Here is a 23,135-nt window from a genome sequence, read left to right as displayed (position 1 = left end):
TCAAGCATGTCATTAGGTACCCTTTGTCCAAACCCCTCTTTTTCAGTTCTGTATTATGAAAAACTGCATTTTCTTTTACCAACGCTGGCAAAGACGTACAAACTTATCCCCGAATTCTCTTCCCTTACACATACACACACATACAGAGATTTACACAGTTGCTGGCAATGGAAGTACGAAAGTTCCTCAAACCACAAGTCAGACCTCAAATTTAATCCCACAGGAGGCAGTAAATTTTCAGACCGGCCCCGACTATGAAGAATTTACAGAGCCCCCATTGTAAGTAAAAATCCTAAACGGGCATATTTTCATCCCCATTAAATCTGAAAACAGCAAAGCTGAATGGTCAAAATGTGACCACCATCCTAACCAACCTTCTTATTTTCAACTCTCTGTGCACATACTGTATATTACTTGTTCTTTCATTTCGTGCTCATTTCTGTCCCGGACAATATTTTCTACGAAAATTGCTCATAAAATTCTAGATACTTTAGGTCCTACCACTGGGCCCTAAATGCCTGGTCTCATCATCATTTAATACCCTGACTCTAGTTTTCATTTTTATTAAATAATATTATTAACTTGTTGCTTAGCCAACACTTTTGGCCAAAGAGACTTACAGTATTTGATCCATTTTATAGAGCTGGCTATTTTTCAGGAGCAATTCAGGGTAAGTACATTGATCAATGGCACTAGAGCAGCAGAAGGGAATTTTACCATGTTTAAATTACTGCAACTGTGACTCCACCTGTTTTCTTGTTTCGTATTTGCCATTACTATATGTTTTATGTTAAAATAATGATAATGCAGTAGTTCAAGCATCCTATTCTAATCATTGTCTTAGTAACTATCAAAACATTTTTATACACCATTTAACAATGTAGTCATCTTTTAGTTGTGATGATTACCAATGGCCTAACACCAAATGAAATGACACAGATTTTTGCGTTTTAACAAAGCAAGGGAGTTTTTAGCACATTCTTGGAAGACGAAAATGCAACAAAGGAGGACTCGTATTAATCCGAGATTTATAAGTGCATCCATCTGGGTAGTGATGGCAGGAGATACATTCACACCCGGGATGCAGGGAACATTCAGTGAGGGGGTGGGAAGGTTTCTGCACAGTGGAGTATAATGCGTACATGGTTAGACTGCACATATGGTTTCTATAAGGATCACATGGAGTTGTGTGCACTGGCTATGTCTTCTGCACCACAACTGAGAAAGCAAAAGTCCTGTGGTTTGACTTTCATATATACGTTTGTTGTGTAGCATGCATGGTGCAAAGTAATGGATACAGTATCCCATAAACAACTAAACTTGGATTTCGTTGCAAGATTGGTGGTAGACAAAGAAAAAAAAAAACCCCAAGGCTATAATTCAACATCACAACATTTTTTTCAAATCTGTTTAAAATACAAAACATTTTTCCTTAATTTCAATTGTAAAATATCCAAGGAATCATAAAGCAGTGATACAGCCCGTCTTTTAGATTTTTCTAATGGGGAAAACGAATGGAAATGTAACATAACCCTCTCGCATACGCACACAGGTCATTCACTTGATCTTCAAGATGGGCCGTTCAAATGCAGCGTAAAAGCCCAAATCTGACGCTTGTGTAGTTGAAGTTCCTTTCATCTTTCATCGCTGTCATACGAACACTATCTCTTAACAGGGCTCTGCCTCGCAAAGGCTGCGAGACTTGTACATTTCATCCGTACTTTAAAAAAAAGTAAGCAAACTGTAGGTAAAAGTAAGCTTTCGAACAGCTCTTGAATGGAAAAATTGTGAGTTTGTACAGTTCTACCCAAGGAGCACATGGATCACGGAAATTCTGAGCTATTAAAGTTTTACTGTCATATTTCCCCACAATTTCATCATGACACACTTTCAAATGCAAATGCTGGTCTGAATGCCTCGAGTAGAGAGAAAACAAGTACATATTTGCATTAATACAGTCAGTTAACACGGAATTAAAATAGCCGCATGTTTGATCGCTGTCAGAAAGTTCAGATGAACCAGGGAACATTTGCATCTTCCCTTATTTGGATTCATTGCTGGGATTCATCGTACAACACTCAGATGCTCCTGTGTTTACTCACACAGGCCCACATTGAGTGTCAGGACTCTTTTAGTAACAACTGACTGAAAGAGCAAACCAATGACCTTTAGAAGTACTGCACAGATGGTACAGTTACATTCTCTCGTGTAACATAACAAGAAACACATTCAAGAATTAGAGCCTCACTCTTGCCCTTTCAATTCTTAGACCATTCAAACATAATTGATATGGTTTAATAAAATGGAAAACAGCTGAATTGTTTGCAACTGACATTCAAAGCGAGAGGAGAGAAAAAAAAAAACACAACCTTCAGCAAACATGTTTTAGCAAAGAGAAGACACTCAAACAGAATAATTACACAAAATGGTCATGACATGCACTTCACCTTCTCTGCATTTCATTCATTATGTGTGTTTTTCGTGCGCCTTGTATGGACAGACGCCAGGACGGCGGCAAACGCGGATCACGACCCCGCTCTCAAAACGTGCCTCTTCTACGGCTCAGTTCCAGCGACCGGGATGCGAAAGCGTTTCTGCAAGTTTAGGTTTTGCACCATAGAGGTATTTTACCCTGCAGCCTTTTACGAGCTCAGCAGCCATTTTTTTTTCAATGGCCCAGTTCCAGAGGAATATAAAAAGTGTTGTTAACGTGCGGCTCAGGACTTATTTGGTACGGTTCTGCAGCGATTTAGCTGCAGAGCTCAGCCTGGAAGCGACTATTACCATTGCAATGAAACTGTAAAGAAGGAGGGCAGACAGCAATCCGTCTGGCGGATCACGTTGATGAAGCGACAGTCTAGTCAAGTATATGACACCAAAGGCTATCGTGCCATCTCCATCGAGACCATCAACAGCAACATGGCGTTAGCTATGGCACCATGTGTGGTGGGGAGGGTGAGATTATTAAGGACATCAGACCTGTCTGTAAGAGCTTCAGCAGATGCCATTGCCCCAAGTTTGGAGGGAACGATGAACTGGACCGAGGAGCTGAACTCAGACTGACTGATCTCAGGTCAGCCTACAGCAACTCAAGCGGCTGCAGATGCGTTTCTTCTACTTCGTTTAATAAAGTGCTATTGAAACACTCCAGTCCCTTGATGGGCTGCCAAGACAAACCCATCACAGCTTACATCTCATTTTCTCTACACCATCTCTGGGTTTCCTGCTCAACAGCCCATGCGTGTCCCACATAAAAGGACCCAGTGGGGATGCAACATCCCACCCAGAATGAGGTATGTGCTGGCAGGGGCCATAAACCTGCACATGTCCACTACACTAATCATTCCGTCTTCCTACTCTCTGACCAGAGCCGAACTGTAACTAACTACAGACGGTCCCCGAGTTACGATGGCCCGATTTAGGATTTTTTGACTTTATGATGGTGCGATAGCGATAGGCATTCAGTAGAAACTGTACTTCGAATTTTGATTCCCCCCCCCAGGCAAGTGATATGCGGCACGATACTCTCATGATGATGGGCAGCAATTCGCATCTCCCAGTCTGCCATGCGGTCACTAGTGTATACAACCGATACTCTACAGTGTTCTGAGTTGCCAGCGTTTTTTTGGATACCCCCAGTATCTACGTTGTGTTTTCTGCATCCATCATGTCTATGAATCTGTGTCTCCTGCAACTGGTGAGAAGAAGAAGAGGAAGGCAATTACTCTTGAGGAGAAATTCAAGATAATTCCCCAGCATAAAGGCAGCAAGCCAGTAATAGCCATCCCATGTGAAGTTGGATTTTCACAATCGATGATCTCGACCCTCTTAAAAGATAAGAAGCGATGATGTTTGGTAGGGTTGGTGTATTAAATGCATTTTCGACTTTCGATGGATTTATCGAAATGTAATCCCATCGCAAGTCGGAGATAGTCTGTACGGTCCAACACAATGCAACGTGGCCAGTTTTGGTTTCTCCGTGAAGGGGGAAGGACACAGTTAACAAGCCCCTTCAATCCAAATTTCCCCCAACGCATTTAAAGGGATTTTATAAGTACTCGTGGAACTCGTTCCCCGGTCCTTGCTAAGGTGAGGCCACCCATGTAAGAAAGAGGAAGCCAGCTGTAAGAACAACCCCTGGAGAGAGCTGCGCTACCCACAGTCACATGGAGCACAGACACATGGTCACAGAGGTTTGGGGGTGGAAGACGGTGAAGATTGATTTACCATTTTATTTCAGCAGGACTTTCTTTTAGTCAAGCAAAAGCAAGTTTACACTCCCTGAAAGAGTCTTAAAATACTGGTGCCTAAATTTGTTCAGTAGCAGATTCGGAGGTCAAAAAAGGTGAATAAATATGGGGGGAAAATACAGGAGGATCCAGTGATGGATGTTTTAAAGTGAAACAAGCACCGCTTGAGAAACTCTTCACTCTAGGGAACAAATACTCTAGGTGCAACGGCTGACAAGTTGTCTTCATTGTTCCGCATTAGCTGCCGTAACAAAAAGGCTAACACACAAGATTTGCAAAATGCACTTTACGCGGTTGAAAATGAACGTTGGATGTTTCGTTCAGCTTCACAAAAGACATTTCAAATCGAGCTTAATTAATTGTTATTTTTCTAATTATTTGCAATGAAAGTATGATAGTAGAAGATATGAATGTAACTATAATGATCTGTACTGACCAGAACTCTATTTACGGTACTCGACATATGGGGGGGGGGGGGGGGGGGTGGCGGACTATCAAAATTCAGAGGAAACAGGGGTGGCCAGTCTTCCTGCAAACCTCATAAGGACACGCATGTGTGGACACACAGCCAGACACACGGTGCCTATTTCAGTAGCTTAAAGACGGCACTGTGTACACACACACACAGCCAATACCACCTTGATGAGAAAAACAAGGCATCTTTCTTAACAAGAACATTGCATTAAAAAAAAAATTTAAAAAAAATGTAAATTTAGCTTTTTATATTTCTTGAAACTATGAAACTAACATATGGGTATTATTAACGTTGAGGTGATTTTTTTTTTTTTTTGGGTGTAAAATGTCCATTCTCCTCAGGTCCACAGTAAGCATTAGCTTTCCCCTGTCAACCATACAAAAGATTGCCACAGTTTTTAAAAAAAGCTACTAATAAAGTAATGGCTGGAAACAAAGAGCCCACTTCGGGCTAAACACCCCAATGAAATCTGGAGAGAACAGTGAACTTATTTTTTTCCACCAAATGCCTTTTTTTTTTTTCCCCTCCCTTTTTTGCTGCAGGTCTTGTTAGTTGCATTTGCTCTAAAACAGATTTCAATGTTCTTGTAAGAAACAAGAGGCATGTTAACATCATAAACAGCCATGAAGTGCACCAATTTAACCATACGGAAATGAAAACAAGGACAAGATAGTGCACGGTTAACAGTACTTGAGGTCCAATCTTTGTTTTTACATTCCTCCCCCCCATTTATGGATGACAGTTTGACCCTTTTCAGAAAGTCAGCTAAATCTAATATACAGCAAAGTCACGTGACCTTTCTTATTTATTTAAAAGAAATTTTTGCACAATGCACCCTTCTTTTAGTCCTCTACAGTCCGGGTACCCCATGGAAGCTTGTGTAAGACTAAGCGAACACCACTGACAACAGAACAGCAGCAAACTGTTGTGCATGTGATCAGAAATGGGATGGAAGCAGAACAATTGGTTCTCGTGTATGAAAATATTGTCATATCTCACGATTTCCGGCTGCTCATTAGCGTGCATATATTAAATTCCACAACTGACACCACGAGGCCCAAGTCAAAGTGCCTTTGTCTCACTTTACACACTGCTGCAGAGTGTGTGTGGGCACCATGGACACACCAAGGGAACATTTGGTGCGGGATTTGATAAGAGGTGAAGTTCAGGACTGTGAAATTGCACTGGTGACAAAGTTATCCTAAAGTGTCATCATATCCCAGTACTGCGAATTACAGTCATACATATAGCTATAAGCATTTTACACATTAACAAGTCACTTATTCATCTAACACATTTCTCCAAACCGACCGACACAGCAAGGTATGTTTTATCCGAGTAATTTACAGCACTACAAGAGCAGGTGGGATTTGATCCGAGATCTTTTGGGTGTAAGGCAGCAGCTCCCACCATTATGCCACATGGCCCTGGTATGCATAACTCAGAAAGACCAGCAATTACACGCAAAACGATCATTTTTGGATGAAATGGTAGCAATAAAGGAATTTCCAGGGGAAAAAAACCGACACATTTAAATAATATATTGCATTACATAATAGTCCGTGGAGCAATGTTCAAGAAACAAGACTTCAATTTAAATATGTATGAATTGTGGCTCTGCCATAAGACTGATGTAACTGTCAGAGGACAACTCATAACTGACTCAAATATTCCAGTCTATAAATGCCTACAGCTGTAATATTTTTAAGTCCCTTTGGGAAAAATCACATACAAAGCAAATAAACACACACACACACACACACATTTTCAGAACCGCTTGTCCCTTACGGGGTCACGGGGAACCGGAGCCTACCCGGCAACACAGGGCGTAAGGCCGGAGGGGGAAGGGGACACACCCAGGACGGGACGCCAGTCCGCCGCAAGGCACCCCAAGCGGGACTTGAACCCCAGACCCACCGAAGAGCAGGACTGCGGTCCAACCCACTGCGCCACCGCACCCCCAGCAAATAAACAGCTGCATTAAAAGTAGAACATCTTCGTGCTACGCAGCACAGTTGTGTAGAACTTAAAGCGCCTGCAGCTCCATTAAGTATTCAGCAAGTTTTGCCCGTGGATTCTTTAGTTGCGTTCTCTCCCTGTGTCCCTGTAACGCTTTACCAATCAAGGGTTGTTTTGTATGAAGCCTTCGCTAATCAGGGGATTTCTGCTCCTTCCTGTTGTCCGTTGCTAAATGCGAAGAAGCATGACTGTCAGCTGCGGGAAAAAAAAAAATAAATAATATCTCAGCCCTGGATTGCTAAGAGAAAAGAAACAGAGTGGTCCACAACCATTGCATGGTCCATAGCCACAGTCCAAGCAGCCAGGGAAATATGCAGGGGGATCTGATGAGGGTTACATACTACTGTATACAACCCGTGGTGGAACAATGTCGCACCAACCGCGGTCCCGGTGGCCCAAGTCCAGAGGGTTTTTGTTCCAACTGGGTAGTAAACCACCTGAGTCAGCTTATGGATCATGACAGGATACCTTTGTGTCCCTTTCTGAGTCAAAGCAGCATTATGAGTGCTGGAGAGGGGGGAAGAATAAATAAATACAATCAAATTAAGCTTTTTTAATTCTGCTGGATATAGCAGGTAGGGTAACAGTTATAGTCGTTACCGTTAGAGGGTCGAGGTTTGAATCTCATCTCCTGCTGTAAAAATTTTGATCGCGGTATTACCTTCAACTGCTCCTATAAGAATCACCCCACTGGGTAAATCATTGTAAGTCACTGTGAAGAAAACTGTCAGATAAATAAATAAATGGAAATGTAAATTAGAGCACCCCTGGAGTTAGTCTTGTCCTCATCAAGTACACATAGCCTGGGGAAGACGTGCACTTGGTAGACAGCAGGCCCTGTGGGTTCCCCCTCTGTCCGGTAAGCAGTGGCTTCGTGTCGTTCCCCCTTGGTCCCGGAGCGAATCCGCATTGCCACTACAGCCATACGTGCAACACAGAATAAATGGTACAGCTCACATAAGGGGCTATGGATGTTTCATTTGGAGGAAGTGGAGATGCTAATTAATCTATGTCATATAGTCTGGCATCACTGTGCATCTTACATACTGCACTTCTGCTAATTTATCTTGCGATATCATAATCTGATGCTGAACCAGTTTATAAAAACTTACCTACATTTTTTTTTTTTTTTTTTACTATTCTAAACGTTTCTTGGGTTCTACAAGAAACAGATATACTCGATTTCTCGTATTCCTTACCATACACAACCGGTATGTAAAAATTCTCGTTGCTGCTGTTATTAGGTATATAAACAGAAAACACAGTGCTCTGGGGAATCCCAGAAGGTCCGATTACAGTACTCGGAGACTCGTACTTTGCTCACCAGAACGCGACCTTTGTGGCAGTGCCAGCCACTCAGCTGCTGAGGACCAATGAGAGCCTCTCCTGGGTGGGGCTAAGGAGTGGAGCTCCGCCTCCAACATGCTTTACCCCAACAACAGCAGCACGTATTGCTCTCTCGTACACACAGCCAGGGACACACGCACACTCTCCGCTCCCCTTTTCTTGCCCTCTTGTCTGGCTTTGTCTTACATTTTTGTTCGACACTGAATTTTGTTCTGTGATTGCGGCAAAGTAAAGACAGTTTTCATACATCCTGCCTTAATGCACTTGACATCATTGGGCCCGTGACCCCGCCCACTCCGACTGGAGCCTACAGGGACCCTGCTTCCATGCGTTGGAAGTTGAAGTGGCTAAAGAAACCTCACAAATCTTGATTCGGCAGGCCCCGTAGAGCGTGTCCATGACTCTCCGTTCTGACCTACTTCTCCCGCATCTCCTTGAGAGGGAACAAGGAAGGAGGTCACTGAGCTTTGCTCCCGACTCCCATTCGCCACCACGGGCTTTTCTCCTCATCAATCTGCATAGCAACAGGGAGGAACCCCTCCGGGGACCGACAAAGGCCGAACGGTCACGCGTAACCTCACAGCCAGCTCAGCTCGGAGAGCCGTGAACGTGCGTTAGGCTGCGGAGAGGGTGCTGGGAATGAGAAACACACCTATAAAGCTAAAAGACCACAATTCTCACATGTTCAAAAAGAAGCTCACAAAAAAAAAAAAGAGATGCACCTCTGTAATAGAACCGTGGGCGTGAAATTGCTTGCCGCGTTTCCTTCACCTACTGTAGACCCATGATTTGTTGATAGCGGAAAATTAGCTCACAGCTGGATTTGTTTTAAGAAAAGAGCAGACCCTGGAGCTAAATGAAGGAATCAATTCGCATTTTAAGGAATCAAAACATTCTTCTTTTGAGAAGAAGTCATGTAAGTGTTCTTAGATGGAATCCATTTCAGGGTCGGAGGAAATAAACACAGTGTGTCAGCCAGCTTTGGCAGTTTCTATACTGCTGTATCTCTGCGGTCCTATTGTTTTTGCCATGCGTCATGTTTTTCTGCAAGTGTAAGTGGCTTTTGAAGTGAGAGTCTGCAAAACACTGCATTTTTTTTTTTTTTTTTTACTTCAGCCAAAGCCAGAACTGAAGATGCCTGACCATGTTCCTCTGTTTTTTACATTTAACTCCGCCATACTCTACATATCTGAGAGAAATTATGAACCGTTAACCTGTTAGCATCATTTTAAACACCGATTCTGCGCTCTTAAGTGTTTGTACAAGTCTGCTGTGACAAATTCCTACCGAACTTTTAAACTGCCATTCTGAGACTTGTTTTATTTTATTAGCCGCCAGCAATGACCCCTTCACAGGAGGAGTTATTCCTCTTTATTTGAGAAACCCATCTCTTGCTGTTTTGTACCCTTAAATTACAAGTGACATTTAAAGGGAAAATGACACCAGACACCGGAGCTGTCCTGAAAAGCAAGCTGTCATACAAGGCCCGTTTGCTTTCTTAGGCATTTTTGGAGAACCCGCACTCCAGTATATTCGAGGCAGTCTTTCCTCAGCTTGTTGTGTTTTTAAGTCAAATAATGTTGGTGCCAAGCAAATCACTGTGGCCACAAGACAAAAAACAGAGGAGGAAAGGCCTGTGCTTGAAAGCCCGATGTATGAATGGTAACAAGGTCTCGAGCGGCCCTGTCAGGCATTAAATGTGAACAGCGATGAGAGACGAGCGGAGCACGAGAGCTCTGAATATTTCCCTCAGAACCCTCTTAAAATTTTACATCCAACTAGGAATCAGTAAAGCCATAATTACTTCCGAAAGGTAAATGAATCTATTCCATTACTGACGGCCAGTGAAATGACAGTTGGAAAGTCAAAGACTTCACAAATCAAAACCCCAGAATTAAGGACATTCAACTACCTGGAGATAGCAGGAGGCACAGTGGTTAAAGCAGCCACCAGCTTCGAAACCTTATTCCTCCTGTAATACCCTTGAGCAAAGTACTTACTCTGAATTACCCCAACAGGAAAATAACTAAGTACCTTAATGCTATGTCACTCTACAGGAAAGAATCAGCTAAATGGATAAATATTGGTATAAACCGAGCCTGCAGTATGAAGTCTGCGCTAAGCACACTGAGCGTGCAGTAGAGATTAAGGGCCAACCTCTGGGCCAAGGCGGACAATGGTTCCGTGACACCAGAACAGAATACAGAAATTACTTCTACTGATTGATGCGCTCCATAGAGTCATCCTGAAATTCTGTGTGACCAAGAAAATAAATCACACTGCCACAGAATTTTCAAGCCATTCTTTGGTTACAACCATAAATGAATGCGTTTGCTTCACATTTCACAAACGTCTCTGGTTTGGTTCAGGGATGGCTTTGGTTTATGCCGGTGAAGGAAAACGAAAAGTGACATTACATTCAAATCTGATTTTACTCATTTCAAACCTATGGGTGCTTTGAAAAAACAGAAACAAAGATACTGTACATATATGGCTGTGAGAGTTTAGATTTCAGGCGATCGTAAGCTTATCTGGAAGAGTCGACTGCGGCCTAATGCCTTCAATTGGCCGGTCTCGCTCGAGATCATCAAAAGTAAAAGCCATCTGAATCAAACTGCAAGGCCACCCACAAACAAACCCACTCAGCATCCCATTAAAAGCATCTTTCTCTGACATACTCGCGTTCCGTTTACAGCAGCACGGAAATGCAGAGCATGCTTTGGAACGCAGCCATCGTTGAGCCCCTTTGTTTGCACATGAGAGAGAACCGGAGCGACCAGCCTCTGAAGAAATGATGGAATGAGAAGGAGATTTGGATGATAAGCAGGAGGGTACCTATAGTTTTAGAAAACGCATGCATCACTAAAAAGGGTCAAATTTTGCTCCGACAGAGCAGGTTTAGTCCCAAAACGTGAAGAAGAGAAGAAACACGGGCCACATTTCATCAAGATGCACATCTTTTAGTTCTACCAGCAGAGAGGACAAAAAGTCAAAGGATGTAAATAAAAATATTTTTTAAAGTGTGCTCAAAAAATTAAGAGACTCTTGTCTCTTTTAAAGGGCATGCTAATGAAATGTGTACCGTAGGCCTCCCTTCGTGCACAAGTTCTTTTCCCAGTTTATCGAGCAACTCTAGCAGGGATAAATAACTGGATTTTCCACTACACTGTAAACATGGTCACTGCACTGTTTCTGTTTCACACAGAAGAATAAGACACGTTGCTTACTTCCAGAATCAGTCTCTCTTTCACAGGACATTGAAATATTAATAATTTCACTTTGAAAATGTCCCTCTGGAAATCTGATGAGGTAAAGGTTTTAATTAAAAAAAAAAAAAAAAAAAAAAATGCCAGAACCTTTTTTCATTGGGGGGGGGAAAGAGAGGGGGAAAAAAAAAAATCATAACCATAAGGCATTCTATATATAGTCAAATGCATTTCATGCACAGGCAGTCTGGCAGTCAACTTTTGAGGTTCCAGTACAAATTCAAATGCAACACACCCGGTGATTTTGTAATCATCTAGCTGGGCCGCGACTGCTGCAGAGCTCCGAAGCAGAATGACTGTCAGCCTGGCCCATTGGACGGTCTTGGAGGATGCTCAAGAACACCAGCCGCTATTGCTGTAGCACCAGCCCAAACAGAGCGGCCCTTATGCATAGAAAACCCACAATTCACAGCCACGATTCAAGGCCGTGCTGGCCAGACCTGCGCATGGACTAGCGTGGACATGTTCCGAGCCTGACCGGAGTCCACCCATGTCCACCCTGCAATGTGGGCATCATGACTCCCAGTGATGTCATTTACCTCACAGGGATTAATTGCAGCACGTTTAACGAGGCGTTAACGCCAGGGTGAGCTGCAGGAGGGTTTCGGTTACAAACGGGGTGGGTCATCCTCCGTCTCCCTGTCCTGGGAGGACACGTGAGCTGGCCGAGAATGTGAGGCAGTTTTATTGATACCCGTAGTCAGATGCAAAGATCATCACTTATAGGTCTTGAAATCCTTTTCAAAATAATACCACGTCCTCCAGTTCAACGGATCCGGTGGCTGTTAACAAACCTCAAAAATCCAGACAAAACACAAATTTCACCTAGAGCCGAGGTCGTCTCACTCGGCAACTCTTACTCGGTAATATTACTGTAATTCCTGCACTATATGAAATATGTAGCAGACTGGGGTGGACGGTGTTCAAACGGGGTAGTGAGACATACCGGGAGAACGGAGGTAAGGCGGGTTCACCGAGTCCAATTCAAAGAGGCAGGGAGATAAGATTACAGGCTAACCTCGAGGCTATGGATGAAATTGCAACAGGAAACTGACGGCTGATACACTCGGGCCAAAGCCAACCGCGGCGTTCTCACACACGGCGACCCCATGTCCTCGATAACCACCCTGCTGGCAGCATCACTTTTCAACTGAACATAAAGGTCTGCTATAAAAACCTGGAACACAGAACCCACCACTCATCTCAGCACAAACTAATATTTACATTATACCCCGAGATATGTCACACTTTTAATTTACGTCTGCAAAGCTTTTAGTACTGATTTTTGGGGAAATATTACATCAGCTTTAAGGTAAGGTGTTAAATTAAGGCAAGCATTGGCTTTAGCTGTCAGTGTTCCAGGATTCAGACAGGTTTCATCTCCCAGGGGGAAACTCAAAAAATGGAGAGCGGGGAAGGTGATGCCAAAGAGCGTGACCCGCTTTTGGAAACGAAAGCCGATCACGATATATGAGAAACCATTATGAGCGAGTTTGGTGGGAACGCTCAACCACCCCGGTGCGGCCAGGAGCACTAAAGGAGTTAATTGTTCAGGTTGTTCTGCACAGCTTGCATGGTCCCAGAAGGAACTCTGGGAACAGTGAAGGTGGATTTAGATTACTGGTCGGGCAAACTGCACAGAGCACAACGATTCCCTGTACTGAATAATTCATTTTAGTGTGACAGATGCACACTTCTCCGCGATGATGTGACACAGTCACAAACTGTGCTGCCAATTTGTGACATAACAAGACGACCACAGTCCCGGTTATGAATCTGTTATTAGTCAGTCTGCACGATCTGAACAGAAAAATTTCATTTAAGGAACTGAGAGAAAAAAAAAAAAAAAAAAAACATTCTGTGGAAAAGTACTTCTTCAGCAATTTTCCAGCAACGCTCAGTGAGAACATTATTCACGGAAATTATACATTTGAGGGATGGAAAAAAAGACAGCAATTTTTTTTTTTTTTTTTTTTTTAAAAATCTAAATTCTAAAAACTTGAAAATCTTGTTGCTTCTCTAAGAATATTTAATAGTACCTTACAATATTTATAAACTTAAATAAATCATTTAAAAATAGCAGAATGGTACTGTGCCTTTTTTGGAAAATATCCGAGATTTATATTCTTTCACTGAAGATAAAATTACATCAAAGCACAACTGTTTTTTTAATTATGACACTTAATCAAGTGGCTGATATTTACATAACTGGAAATAGTGTAAAATCTTGCTCATTCATGTTTTTCTAGGATTTTACATATATAACATTTCTTGATATTTTATGGTTATGATTTCAACCTTACAGTTTGAATGGAGCCATGTTTTAATGGATTTTAGACATTCAAGTCGTGCACCCCATCCTAATATATGTTGGTGTGCATGTGGTTCATTACATCTGAATTCTTTGATGAAAGACACTCATAAGATAGATGTGTGTTGGTTCTGTCATAACTGATCTTGGCCTGAGTGTAGTCAAAGTACTCTGAATATGGACAAATGACAGTTATAGGACTTTAAAGTTTGACTGACACTACTAGCAGACCGTAACTTCGCTGAACGCCCACAGCGCTAAAGCACTGCTGACTTTGCCATTCACATAGATGCAAATGCAATTTCAGAATTGCTTTGGAATACCCATCTTTTACACAACAGAAAGACCTGACTCATCCACCAACCACCACATATTCATAACACTTTCCGTTGCAACTGCAAAGAACATAATACTGACACCAGAAAGAATTAAATAAATCGTCGCTGCCAGCATTGCTTATTGTGATGAAATGACAACCTATCTAAACATATCTAAAAACAACTTTTGTGCTCTACTAGAGAGGGGTTATTTTCCCAAACAATCTTTTGCTGACACGCACAAAATAACCAAAGCACAAATTTGAAAAGTAAACATGAATGGATAAAATCTTTTTTTTAGTATTACGTGGCCTTCTTGCTCTATTTCTGCTTTCATTTTTTTTTTTCCTCCCACCAAAGCATTAAAATCAGAGATTGATGAAAATGAACAGGAACATTACACTCCCCTGTGCAAAGTCACTGCACTGCTTGGCTTACTCATTTGTGAACTGTGGGAATATGAGCCAAAAACAACAAAAAACATCGTCATGCATATAGGAGAGCTATTAAAACTTAAAAGGCAAGGGCATTCAAAGTAAGGTTATATGGCACATATTCCTACAAAGAGAGCACATTTGCAGAAAGAACAAATGACTTCCATTTTTCAGTGTCGTACACAAGCAAAGACACGTGACCTTAGTGCGGGGAAAAAAGCATTGCATAACTCAATGTCTGGCAGACATAAAAGTGTTTGCACAGCAAGAGAAACACTGCCAGATTACTTTGGCAGTGGCCTCGGACGTCAAATAGGAACACTTTACTGAAGTGTATTTTTTTTTAAGCCAGGTTTTGTTTCTCGTTACTCAGGATCGTAAATACAGTACGATGACAAACTGATACATCAAAATACCAAATTTCGATTACACAAATTCCTGTAATTTATGCAACCTATAGTCTTAGCAGTATACACCAGGTAAGTGTAGGGAGAAGGAGAGGGGAGAGAAAAAAAAAAAAAAAAAAAAAAAAAAAAAAAAAACCTCAACAAAATATGTGAAAAGCGCAAAGGCCCATTTTTATTGCTGTCAGCTGGGTAAAGGTTCATAAAAGCTAACAACTTTATTCTGCAATGGTAATTAAGAGCTATCTAACATCACAGAAGTCTCTATAGAAGTTCTTTAGAATCCGTGGTGCTACCAAGTGCATGTTTTACATTAGGGTTAGCTAAAGCATTTGACAGCCACCGTTTACAAGACTCCTTGCGGCGATAACGTCCTTAATGCCTGTACCATAATATAAGTGCAAGCATTTTGTGTTCCTGTTGACACAATGAATTTGCACAGTGCATTTAAACTTATTTACCCTGAATAAGTGAGCAACCGCTGACACCCCCCCCCCCCCCCCCCCAGTGACCCCCACCCTACCACCACCAAAACAAGAGCCTGATGTCATTACCATTTCAGAGCCCCACTATTTTGGGACACTCAAGAGCAGATTCTGAATAGGCTGAAAGACACTCTATTCTCACACAACTGCAGTTGCTATAGAAACAGGGTAGCATAGTCCCACCCCCCAACAGGGGGCAAGGTAGTCTTTCATATATTGTATTTTCAACAGCAACATTTTTCTTAAAAATTACTTCATAATGTATAATGTAGGAGTAGATGAGATATTAATGAAAGTTAAGATTGTACTGAGGTGGAAATAGCCCAAAAAAGTAAGAAAATGTTCATCTTACAGGGACTCCTCGTAGCATGAGCAACTCGCAGAATGTGGCAGAAGAATCCTCAAGAAATTAATAAGATGTAAGTGACGATCCCTCTTAGGCATCAGGAATTATGTCAAAGGCATGTTCAACGCTCCTCACTCTAAGCACAAAACATGTATATGAATCATTACCAAAATGTACTAAATTGTAGCAACAGCAGTTATTGCATGGTGGGGGGGGGCGGTGACAATGATCTGTGGGTACAATCACAGCCAGACTGCTCAGCTGGAGACTGTCAGGGTGGACTGTGGCTCCATGTTCAGTGTTTAAATAAATAATAGTAATACAGGATAAGTCAGTCCCAAGCCATAGACCTCCCAGAAGCAGGCTCTGTATGCACTGTTTGACCACATACAGAACACCACCACTGATTATGAGCTCAACCTTTTAGCGCATTTCAGTCAAGTTCAGCCACAGCACACGTGTCCAGAGAGGCTGTGACTGAGAACCGCTCTACAGAGACAGAGGGGCACCCCTGGCAGCCTGGGAACGTGGCAATGGACAGGAAAAGCTTGTCGAGTTCCCAGTCCAGACCGCCGGGCTGGAGGGGGCCCAAAATTTACTTTGGCAACTCTAAAACACAATAAAACCCTGGAAAAGACACAATTGATTCTGAATTGTAACTGCTGGTGAGAAGTGCTATAAAGAAAAGAATCTGCCATCGGTACAAGAGTGACTTGGTTGTTCAGCAAAGATAACGTTTCATAATTAAAAGGCCTTCCTTTGAGCAAAGAGGCTCGACCGAAGGCGCCCAAGAGTTACGTCCCTTGTATCCAGAGCCTGCCGCGTCAGGCAATGAATAACGTCCTATTGATCACCTACAAAATACACTGCGACTCTTTTGGTGCACCGTGAGACGGGGCAGAAAATCAATACTTTCCTGCAAGCAGCTCCCAGCCTTTTTGTATTAGTTACCATGCAAGTCCTTTCTTACAGTTCCTTCATCGCCCATTTGCCTTGGTTCACCTGCGCACGCATTGCCGCGTCTGCCAAGCGGACCATTCAGCTCATTACTCTCCAACAAAAAGGTCAGAATCACGAACTTTGTGCGACAAGGAAGGGGAGCGCATTTAAAAAAGGCTTAATCTAAATTGCCCTAAATAGGATTTCAAATGCTAAATTGCTTTAAGTAAGGAACCTGTCAAACGCATCCTACGTAGGAGCCTTCCAAGCTGCACACAGGAAAGCTCGTTTACCTCTGGGAAGTCATCTGACATTTGATTTAATTCTACGGGGCAGAAATGCCTTCTAATAAGAACATGGCACGTGGAATTCGTGTGCTTATGGAAGTAATGTGGAAATAATACATAGAGAAGGACCAGATAAACCACGTTACCGTACGACTGTAAAAGTAACGCAAACCCCCAAATAACGAGACTAACTGACCTGGTTTGCTGCCTGGAAAAACCAACACTGGTGAGGACAATCCTGTTAAAGCAGTACACTAAGTGGAACGAACAGACCCAATTAGAATCTCTTAGCCTTGGACACAAATGCAGCAGTAGCTGTGACAGATACTTAAGGAGTAAGAGGAAGTGATAAAAATAGCTGTTTTGGCCTCAACTGTACACCAGATATGCAGCAGGCAGACCGAGGCCCGCTTTTAACGGCTTGTTCTGCAGGATCCTCGTCTCTCGCTTGATAACAAGGTGGTTATTTTTAGAAGCACCATTTAGATACTCTACTCGCTGATCTCCGACTGGCAAGCAAGGCACAGAGCCCCCTCCTCGATGATGGCTTAGCACAGAGAGCAGCCCGATGTACTACCGCCTCATCGCGCGACACCGCCACTTCCGCGATCGAGGTCTGTCAAGTCACAAAGTGCCAAAGAGAGAGTACAAGTGACCTGCTGCTCGAAGATCTCAGCCAGGGACAGAACCCACAACCATTCAGTGAATCACGTACAACCGTTCCACCGAACACGATCCTCGATTTCTCTTCAGCTCCCCATCCCTTGAAAAATTATGCAAAAGATGACCTTGTTATACAACATTCTATACAGTATCGCAATGAGTGCAGCTATAATATTCTTCAGAGATGCCGGCAGTAGCGGTTCAAACTGTGCTTTTGTAATCCGGGCGAATACCTACAGTACGTGAATTTTAAGCCAAGCTGAGCACTGAATAAACAGATTTTTATCCCTACCAACAGTGCCGTGCCATAATACAAGACGACACACACTCTCAAATAGAGGGACATGGCACTTTTTGACCTGTTCTCATAAAATGACTCCAGAATAAACTACTAATGATGCAGACAAAGAAATTAAGTTGAGTAAGGTTAAGCTGAGCCCCTCGAACCTCGACAAAAACCAGTGTGAAGCCTTAATACCCAGGACACCGCTGTAAAAAGTTTGATATTTTGTATGTTTTCTTTCACTCCTAGATGGACGGACCGGACGTTCCCCGATCGCTGCAGTTCTCCTCAGTCTCAGGCCTGCAAGCAGCAGCAAAGTAAACAGAGCGCCGAGGCCCACTGGGGTCGCAGCCCTGCCCCTTGAAAACAGAAAGGAGATTGCAGAAAGGTTACGTACGCGTGAGACAGAAGTCGACGGCGATCACGGCAAATAAAAACAACATCAGTTCACACCTAATCGCACATTATGAGTCAACTGTGAGGAACACATACGCCGACTTCTGCAACATCGCAACAGTCAAGTTCAAACTTTTATGACCGTCCTGGAGTTCGCCTGCATCCTCCTAATAATCACACAACCGCAAAACGCAACTGCCAACAACGGGGCGAAATACATTAGGAGCCACAGTCGTGACACTGCAACACTGAAAACAAAAACAAACAAAGGTAATGAGAGAGAGAGGGACCCGTCTAGCGCCGATTCCTGCAGCTCCGATCGAGAGCAGCTCCAGTAACGGTGCAAAAAAGTGAGAATATTTGCTGGCAGAAACATTAGGCTGTTCAGAACCGAGAAGAGGAAAGGAAAAAAAAAGGCTTCTTCCATACAAGAGTTGCGTCTCTGTCCTCCAAGAGGCCTTTCTTGACATGCACGCAGCTGCCATGGCAATTCCGCCGCTTCAGATGCGAGGCTTGTTTTAATGCTGCTCTGGTACTAAGCTGTACTTAGTGTAGTAATTCTCTCATTTCCTCTTTAGGTTTGCCAACACACGAACAGACTATCCGCCATAGCTTAAAGCACTCTTTCAATTACAGTGCAAATGTAAAAGAACAACAATCAGTGGCTGAAATTAATAAACCCTGATCAAAAATATACCTGTAGACTGAGTCCAGTTAAATAACTATGAGTCGTCAGGAGAATATGGATCAACTCAAATATTTTACTCTCCACACCATGTTCCAACAATGAACTTTCTTCTTATACTGAGACAGTCACTTCTGAAGTATAATTTAATTCTAAACACAAAAGCTGATATTAAATCAAATGCTTTTCTTTGAGGTGATTTACCTTATAGTCTGTATTATAGGGCAACTGAAGTGTTTCAGTAACTTATAAAAGACACATTCCTGTTCAGTTACAATGCAGTGCTCTTTTCCACGAACACTATTTGCTATGCAAGGGGCCTGAAAACAACGTTTTGAAAATTATGCATATAGTAAACGAAAAAAGGTTCTCAAGCATTTAACAACTCAGCTGCAATCCACATCGACTCATCACAGCATTATTCTGCCTGCGAATTTGGCAGTGGATTCCAGCATGTTGGCAAGCATGTCTAATTGAACTTCTGCCCAAAAACATCGAGTCAAAATCAAAACTCATTTCAGCGCTGTCAAACACAAAGCCACTCTGCATGTTTATCCCAGACATGCATTTCAATTTTAGTTCACAGAGCAGGACACACTTCTGCAGGCGCTGCTGCCTTTTGTGTGCATGTGAGCTTTTAACTTGGCCACATCATTCACGAACCAAACTCAAACTCTGATTTAAAAAAAAAAAAAACTTCCATAAGGCCCTTAACCGAAAATGCACACAGCACCACTGTTAAACACAAAGAACCACATGTGCAGCAATGACACAAAGTAGTGAAATGTTTCATCCTCTATGCAAATAAATTTAATCAAATCACTCAAAAGAAAGTTTTTAAAATAGGACTGATGTACACCTACATAATAGTGTGATTTTAACTTGCTGGTGAATTCTAGTAGAAATCATGTTTTGTTTTACTGATGAGATAATGTGAGAAATTGTTTTTTTTCCTTCCTGTATGACAAATTGATTAAATGCAATAAGCATAATATTTAAGCGATATGCATCATCTCTAGCTCTGTGTTAATTCACACTCAGTTTTGTGCTGTTAAGAACCCACTGAGGACATTTCTCTGTAAATATGCATTCACTGTAGGCCGCAGACACTATATAAATCTCTCAGAGTGACACAAAATATGTGAAACCGAAAATAAATTCTTAGCCAAGCTGTGGTTAATCAAACTTAATCTGTGGCTGGCATGCTAGATTCTATACTTTCTTTCGCCTATCATCAGCTAATTCATGGTGGATACAAAGGTAATTGCCGATCAGCGTGTTGTTGAAAGGCTGTTTTTAGGTTTGCTGTAACATACTTGAAAGGAACTCGTAACGTCTTGTAAATTACTTACAATTATGTCAATTTGTACCCGAACTAGGGTGATACAGCAAAACAGAAATATTCCTTGTCTCCACCTGAACAACTGTCACTATCTTAAACAGGTGTAACCATTTCTCTTTGTACAGGACACAATTAAATCCCAACTAATAATGATATTTCCATTCATTTGATGCCATCGGTCAAACCCCTAGCAGATGTATTGATTTAACAAGAGGGCTGGGCTGCAACAATTTAATCTCACACTGGTCATCATGTAAATTAACATCAAGAGCTAAAAATAAATTATGGTTTTGATGTATTTAGATGCTTAAAGGAATACTGACTTTGAGGTAAGCCTTTAGCTAGAATATGCAATTATTTAAATTGACATCTTTTAAATACATGAACGGTAATTTTCTTGTACCCGTTATCTGGACAAGATATGACTAATTCACATACGGTTCCAGATGTCTTAATTCTGCAAAAGGGATTTAAATCACGTATTAACTTTTGCACCTTTATGACCGACAATAAAGCAACCCTGTCAAAAAAAAAAAAAACAAACAAACACAAAACCTGTTGCTCCAAGGCCTTAAATTAAACCCATACTAAACTGACACACACATTGCTGTATTTATGGGGAACCATCTGAACAAACGCATTCTTCTAGTCATTAACCGAGGATCTAGCAACTTCGGAGGGACCTATAAATTGTTTAAAGCTAATTCTTCCCAAAGTTGGACCCCAAAGCCTCTTTGTTGGACACCGTTTGGTTGTCCAGCAGTCTTGACTGAGCATCTGGCTCCTCTTAAGGGAATTAAAGGAACCTCTATTAACACACACACATGGACATGGTTTGCAGACTTAAATGTGAAAGGGGGTGTCTGGGGCATCTCGTCCATGAGCTTCAGCCACGGCTTCCTTCAAGGACACACACCCTGAGGGTCATGACATCTTCTCCTCAGTCAGTCCATCACACTTAATTGTACTTGTTCCAGGAGAAGGAGACAAAACGGCACGGTCCTCTCCTCTGCAATGCGACTGCAGCGAGTCTCCAGGAAACACCTCAGGCTCAGCTTCTGCTTTCCTTCCATCGAAGGTCCTACTACAGCCATGGCATCCGCACGTGCCGCGCAACTGTCCGCCCGCGAGCGCAGTTCCCTGAGAACGCGCGAGGACGTCACGCACGACAGTGTCGACACGTCGCGAACACTTAATGCGCGCACGCGGTGGACCGTCCGTCTGACCCCCCCTTCGGCCACCTTCTTCGAAGTTCACGCAGTAGTGTAGCTCCAAGCGTGACCCAGCGAAAGTGCGTGTCTTAGGAAGGAGGACGAGTTGCGCTGAGCTGAGCTGAACTGAGCCGAGCCGAGCCGCAGGCCAGGACCCCCCCGGGGAATAGCGTTACCGAACCGGTAACGACGCTAGTTACATTCCCCCGCTCCCCCCCCCGGGCCGTGGGCACTGACTGACCAAAAAATGAAGAGTTTGCAATTGCATGTAAAAACGGAACCCGGAAAAAGAAAGAAGCAACAAATACACTATAGGGCTCTGTCGAGGACCGAAAACAAAAGGCATTTTTGTTTGGGGGGGGAAAAAAAAAAAATACACAGGCGTACGGGTGTCTTTGTTGACCAAGTCTGGTCTTAATCGCTCAACCACATCGAGCACAGCAGGCGACCTCCCTCTAAGTTGAGTTTGCTTCCATGATTTGCACGAACGTTCAGTCGCGGCATAAGGGGGCTGCATGGACCTGAAACCCGTGTCCGTTTTAATAAACACATGATTTAACAAAAACAAAAAAAGTAACAAGCGCCGGTCCGAGCAGCGGCGCGCGGCGGAGTAAGTGACACAGGGGCGCGAGCGAAAACGGCGTCGAGGAGCATTGCGAGCGGAGCCGCGGCGCGGACCTGAACTTGACTTGTCACCGCGAGCCGCGTCCGAACGGACACTCACGTATTTCTTGTGGATGATGTTCCTCTTGGGTCGTTCCGTGCTCATCGTGCAATTCCAGAGCGCGCTCGCTACACGCAGCACGGCAGCATGAATCTGTTCGCAGTCCGTCCGTCCGTCTCCGCAGCACCCGCACGCGTCGCGGCTTTTAAAGGGTATTTAAAGCTGCAAAGTGAAGTCGAAAAAAGGCTTTTAATTCCCTCTTCCGTGTCCCCTTCCCGCGATCTCCAGATGGAAACGGCGAGAATTTACAAAAAAAAAAAAAATCAAAAAGAAAAATCAAATTGGCACAACATTTTTTCCTAACATGTAGCGATGTCTTCCAGTGGTAGGGAAAAATAAAAAAAAGAAAAAGAAATGAAAAGCCTGGGCCGGGCGGGCGGCGGACTCCGCTGCGCGATAAGGACAGTAAACGGCTCGGTATGTGCAGACAGGGCTCTGATCTACATCTTGTTCAGGGGGGATTTAAACGTGACGGAATAAATAAAAGGTTGAGTCACGTTTCGGCGGAGGGGCTGGAAGATGACGAGCGCCGGAGCGGACGGGCTCCGCAGCGCCGCCAACGACCTTCTCCAAACCAGCCTCCTCTCTCTCCTCTCGTCTCCTCTTGTCATTCTCCTCTCCACTTTTCCTCATGCTTCTTCTTTTCTTTCCCCGTTTATCACCTTTCCGCTCTCTCCTCTCTGCGTTTTTTAGTCTTTTTTTTTTTCTTGTTATCCTCCTCTCACCACTCCTTATTGTTTTTACAACCTTTCTCATTTCTCTTTTCCACATCCTTTTTTTTTTCTTTTTCCTCTTTTTTCTTGCTTTCCTCTCTCTCGTATTTCTTTCTCTTTGCTCCATCTTTTCATTCTCTTCTTCTCTTTTATCCCTCCTCTTTATTGTTTTTATGCTCCCTCTTTTATCCCCTCTTTCCTCTCCTCTCATTCATTTCCCTCCCTCATCTCCTCTTCC

The 23,135-nt window shown here is 43.0% G+C and overlaps 1 protein-coding gene across 1 annotated transcript in view; it reads right to left on the bottom strand.

Moving 5' to 3' along the window:
- Positions 1-22,921, bottom strand: part of jarid2a (jumonji and AT-rich interaction domain containing 2a) — a 92,935-nt gene extending 70,014 nt beyond the window's left edge. The window contains exon 1 of the mRNA XM_018762957.2: positions 22,185-22,921. Within this exon, the coding sequence (XP_018618473.2) occupies positions 22,185-22,229 (45 nt within the window). The 5' untranslated portion in view covers positions 22,230-22,921. The remainder of the gene's footprint in view (positions 1-22,184) is intronic.
- Positions 22,922-23,135: the final 214 nt, after the last annotated feature.

This window comes from Scleropages formosus, chromosome 18 (assembly GCF_900964775.1).
Source record: "Scleropages formosus chromosome 18, fSclFor1.1, whole genome shotgun sequence".
Taxonomy (NCBI): domain Eukaryota; kingdom Metazoa; phylum Chordata; class Actinopteri; order Osteoglossiformes; family Osteoglossidae; genus Scleropages; species Scleropages formosus.
This window is presented reverse-complemented; position numbering and strand designations above follow the sequence as displayed.